This window comes from Anopheles coustani, chromosome 3 (genome assembly GCF_943734705.1).
Source record: "Anopheles coustani chromosome 3, idAnoCousDA_361_x.2, whole genome shotgun sequence".
In the NCBI taxonomy this organism is placed as follows: domain Eukaryota; kingdom Metazoa; phylum Arthropoda; class Insecta; order Diptera; family Culicidae; genus Anopheles; species Anopheles coustani.
In genome coordinates this window covers 90,973,636-90,978,845 of record NC_071288.1, presented here as the reverse complement: position 1 = coordinate 90,978,845, position 5,210 = coordinate 90,973,636, and the positions used below count along the sequence as shown (strand labels likewise).

General features: G+C 42.3%; 1 protein-coding gene across 1 annotated transcript; it reads right to left on the bottom strand.

Annotated features, from left to right (window-relative positions):
* Window positions 1–2,885: 2,885 nt before the first annotated feature.
* LOC131269335 (uncharacterized) lies at window positions 2,886–5,210 on the bottom strand. Its single transcript, XM_058271690.1, has 3 exons — window positions 5,190–5,210; window positions 3,569–3,900; window positions 2,886–3,405 (listed from the first exon to the last, which is right to left on the bottom strand). Exons 1-3 carry the CDS (start codon window positions 5,208–5,210, stop codon window positions 2,886–2,888), a joined length of 873 nt encoding a protein of 290 aa, XP_058127673.1.

Sequence of the window (5,210 nt, the reverse complement as noted above, 5' to 3'; positions counted from 1 at the left end):
AGGCTTTAAATATGTTAACGTTCTGTACGGTAGGGATTCAATTTAAAAACAAAAATTGAATGGAAATTGAGATAATTTTTCGTTTTTCTCTCGGTTAAAAATACGTTAATTCAAACAAAGCTGAGCTTCTATGAGGCATTGTGATGCTAATCTACATCCCTATACTGTTCCAAGGATACCAACTATTCCGTTGCGAGCCATTTGACCCCAACATTATGGAATCAGAATGCAACCGAATTTGCCAAGCAGAACAAGCCAAGCTGACGGCTACAAGAAACTAAAAGAGTGCAAAAAAGCAGCAAACAAAAGATAACCAGCAAAGCAACGATCCAGATTCATAAAACCGGACAGGCAGCAACTGGTAGCCGGCGTGTAGCACGATCATCCTGCGGTGGATGGTCACAAGCTTCGCGCCACACAGTAGTGGACTCGACTGTCTTCAAATGTACGAGGGCTCGCGTGAGCCCGAGCCGTTAGAAATGAATATTAATATTGTTTCCTCAGCGGCTCCAGCCTCGCCGTTTTATTTCGCGGGTCGCATCAGCGAGAACGAGCTTTCCACTCGCCGTTCCTTGAGCCCGGCAGCGCCGGCTACGATATCGACACCCGACACCGCGTCCACAATCGAACTAGTTTAAATTGATAAAACATCCTATCGAACAGGTTCGTCTTCAGGCGGCAAACGACCGATCGAAATATATCCAATTTGAAACGAAAAAATTCGTATACACATTCGAGCAGGAAGGAAAATGGTCGAGGGAGCATCCTTTGAGCCAGCAACAACGTCCGGCCGAGCATGAGTTCTGCGAGCGATTGGTCGTAATCCGTTTTTTATGGTTTCCACCTTACCGGATTAGAAAGGAAAACCAAAACAGAGCTCTGAAATAGAACGAAACCTTTTTGAAGCACGAACCGAGCTACAAAAACGAGTCCGGTTTACGTTAAGAACCGGAGAAACCACATCGATGTACATTGCGCGTCGTTTGAGTGCTGCATGAAAATTTTTGCAAATGTGAAAAGATGATTGATATTTAATTTAAATCCGTTTCAAGTAAATCGGTTTTGTTTTATACATAAAAAGTATGGGAAAGGGTTTTTTATTGTAATGTAAATGATTTAATTAAAGGAGTAATCTATCTTACTTATATGGTTGGTAATACAAAAATACACGCCATGTTGATTCTAAAAACGAAAAGAAAAATCGAAATCACTGTGCTTCAAAACAAGGGTGACGACCCCTGGACATACTAAATATTTACGCCTAAATGTATACATTGAAATAATTCCGTTAAATTTAAATCTATGGCAAGCCAGTTTCAATCGTTATTTTTTGCGAAGAGGGCTGAAATTAATCGTGTTGATGGGTGTTTTATATAAAAGTTTGCCAAAAGGAAAAATAAAGGAAAATATACTAGATCCTATAATGTTTAACACTGATATTTAAAGAACGCATTATCTCCAGCATGCATTTCAAACATACACGATATGAACGCCTTCAAAATTGTTGCCTCAAGGTTTGTCTCATTGTCAGGTCATTACCATTTATCTAAGCTCAAAGGTTTTCTTATAAATTTTAATAGGTTTCATAATATTGGTGACAGGTAGCAAATCTTGCTTTAAATTCTCCTTCGGAAGTTTAAAGCTCTTTACTGTTTTTATTGACAGAATATCATATATATATAAGTTTTATGTTTAACTCATCAATACATGAAATGCAAAAGTTCAGACTCGAAAGAAGAATAGGTAGAGAGTTTTTCCCACAGAGTTTATTCAATTCACAAATTGTAATTTTATATCACATGTAAAGAATAATGGGGGGGAGACCTTGTCCTGTACGAAAGGACTGGCTATCCAAGAAGAATAAGATAGTGTAGTGGTAACATACTAAAACAATTGTAAATTCAATTTATCCCAATGATGTAAAATATGAGAAATGAAATTGTAACTGAGTCTGTAAACTCAGAAGAACTGATAGTATTGTTGAGAAAATCATTATTCTCACACATTTCATAGATTTTTTTTCAAATTTGTACGAAAGATGGCAATTTAACATCTTAACAACCACGACAAGAGTAATGTTATATGGCCGTTTTTGCGTTTGAATTTTGCATTTAGAAATTATTGCTTTACTATTTATTTAATCCTAAAGAGACACGTTTCAGTTTCATTTCTACTCAATTGTTTTTTTATACTATTTTTGGTAAATGCTTGCCGCAAACTGCGATGAATGCCAAGTAAATAAATAACCCCGAAATTATCTACATATCCTAATCAAAATGCGAATTTAGTGACTTAAATTATTTAGTTTTCAACTCATTAGTTGATGCTTGTTTTTTCTTTTTTTATAACATGGCTGATTTATTGTATTTAGATCATCATTACTTTTTCCCAATTTTCTAGGATGAGCCAGTTTTTTTCTATTAAGCTATTGGGTTGTTACTCAGTTAAAAGAAATGTTGTTCACAAACGATAAGTAGAGCTTTTATCGCTAGTGTTAAACTTATTTTACAAATTTGAATGAATAGCTAGGGATATTTTTTTTTTTTCAAATCCTTTCAAGTCGAAAGTTTTAACTGAATTGAACTGCTGTAAGCTGGTTTCCTTCTTTCATACGTTGCTATGCTAAACTCAGCTTACTTTATTTTAAAATATATGATAGCTAAAAGGAATGAACAATGAAAACATCATTTGTAATTTTTAGTTTTTTCTCATTGTGAGCGTTTTTTTTTTATTATCTAAAATGCTTAAAGACTAAGGCGCCGTGATACAATTCTTCGTTTACGCTTACCGCTAGAATCTAATACAATGTAAATGACTCGAATTCACACAGATAACTATCATCACACCTCCTCCGCAAACTCGGACGATCTCGAACGCCGAGGCGCTCACTGGCGGCCGCACTGCTGCGGGACGGCCGGGAAGGCGAACTTGGCCGAATCGGCGTCGACGCCCTCCGGCAGCCCGTCACTCAGCATCACCGGGAAGTAGGCGAACGTGGCGTTGCCCTTGCCCTTCGGACCGGCCTTGCCGCTCGGTTTCTCCGCCAGCGCATCCAGCAGCGTCTTCAGCTTCGACTTGATGTCGGCCAGCTCGCTCTTCAGCTCGTCGCACACGGCGGAACAGGCGGGCTGGGGAGCGAGGTTGGCTGGCGGGACCTGCACGACCGACGGGCAGAGGTTGCTCGAGCTCGGCTCCGGCTCGACCGGTGCGGGGGTGGTGGTAGTCGCGGGGGCTACACGACGCGGTGGGGTTGGGGCCGGGCGACGGGTGGTGGTGAAGACGCGAGGTGTCGGTCGGGGAGTGGTCGCTACCTTCTGCTCCCTGTACAGCTGCTGACAGGCGGGTGGGAAAAACAGGTCCTTCCACTGCACGTTCTTCTCCTGCGAGGCCTGGTAGACGTTGTTACTGGAGTAAGGGGAGGGGTGGGGTGGAATGGGTGGAAAATTAAATCTCCATACTGGCGTTTTCCTCCATCGAACACCTTCGAGCGAGTGTTCCCTCCCAAGCGCCTGGTGGTATGCAATCGGATGAACTGCTCGAAATGGTTATTCGAGCAAGTGCTACTTACATGCTTCGCTCGAGACGCGAGATGTAGATTTTGGTGGCGGACTCCGGCGGTACGATGCGGTAGCCCTTCAGGTCGGACACGTAGTGCACCAGGTGCGGCTTGCCGTCCGGATCGACGAACCCGTAGCAACCGTACGTCACATCGTCCGGTCCCTTCACCTTGTGCTGGAAGTGGTTGTCCTTTTGCTTCACCACGTCCAGCCCGTACTCGAACGAACCCTGCGGCAGCCGCCCGGACAGGTACGAGTTGGAGTTCTTCTCCACGTTGATCTTCACGTCGATACCCTCATCGCCGTAGTGCAGAGCTGTGGCGCACGTTGCCACCGTCGCCAACTGGAGGGAAAAGAGCAGAAAGAGATGAAATAGAAGACATGAAAACATTAAACAACGACAGGGAATGACAGCTAAGCCACTAAACCACTAAACCACCAAATCGCGATGGAATGCAAGTTCGTCTAGGAGCAAAAAGCTAACCACACCGATGCTTCATCTCGATTACGAACCAAGCGAGAAATTAATTTCACAAGCTGCCAGCGGACCAGGTGACAACCAACACACAAACCCGCAAAAAAATGTCATTAGGTAAGCTGTCACCGAAAAGCGCCGCACGACCTTGATCTCATTCTAGCAAGTTCAACCGTAGGCGTTCGCTCGCTGCCGACCAAAACCCAAGCATCTTTCTCGCATCCTTGACATGGCACAGCTAAGGATACGTTATCTTATCTCTCTCGTGCACCCCTTAAACCCGGACCCAGTTCCCACACATACTTCACACCACACCAAGCGCGCGAGATGCGCTCCGATGCGTCGCGTCATTTGCCAAAAACCCCCCAAAATCGATTCCGAAATGACGTAACGACGCCGATATTTGATGGAAGGCGAAGCGTACCGTGCCTTCTTTGGGGCACTCAAAACGGTAGATAATGGTTGGACATGTTTTGCGTGAGCCCACCTCGTTCGCTGGTTTGGTTTTCGGCTGGCGAAGGAATCGCTTTAACAACAGATTAACGTTCGCCGTATCGCAACGGGAGATTATCTTCCTTTTAATGCGATTTGCATCTAAATTGAGTCGTTACGGTGATCCGTGAAATTGTAGATTCATTTACTTTTTGCTTTTAAAGACTCGTGGGGGTTGTCGCTTCTCCTTCTCTTTGGAGCTGACACGATGGAGGTGCCCGGTTGCTAGTGAAATTTGCTTAAGGCGCGATTTACAAACATTGAACTCGTGTGTTTTCCATCTGATTTGGCATTTCGGTTGTTGACGTGAGGTTTAATTTTATCAGAATACTTTTGTTGATATAATAATTTACTTTTGACTACTGTTTGTATCATTCTTGATTGAAAAATATTGTTTTATGTTTCTTTTTTTGCAAACTAGATCCTTACAAGATACAGATCCTCTTGTTGTTAACAAGAGGTTTAATTTTATCAAAATACTTTTGTTGATATAATAATTTACTGTTGACTACTGTTTGTATCATTCGTGATTGAAAAATGTTGTTTATCGGTCATTTTTTTTGCAAACTAGATCCTTGCTTTTACCAAGATAAACCTTACAAAACAACACCTTTGAGCTGTTTTCTTAAACAAGATATTAAACTATCGATCTTTGCAATACTTACCAATAAGAAAAACTTGTACAT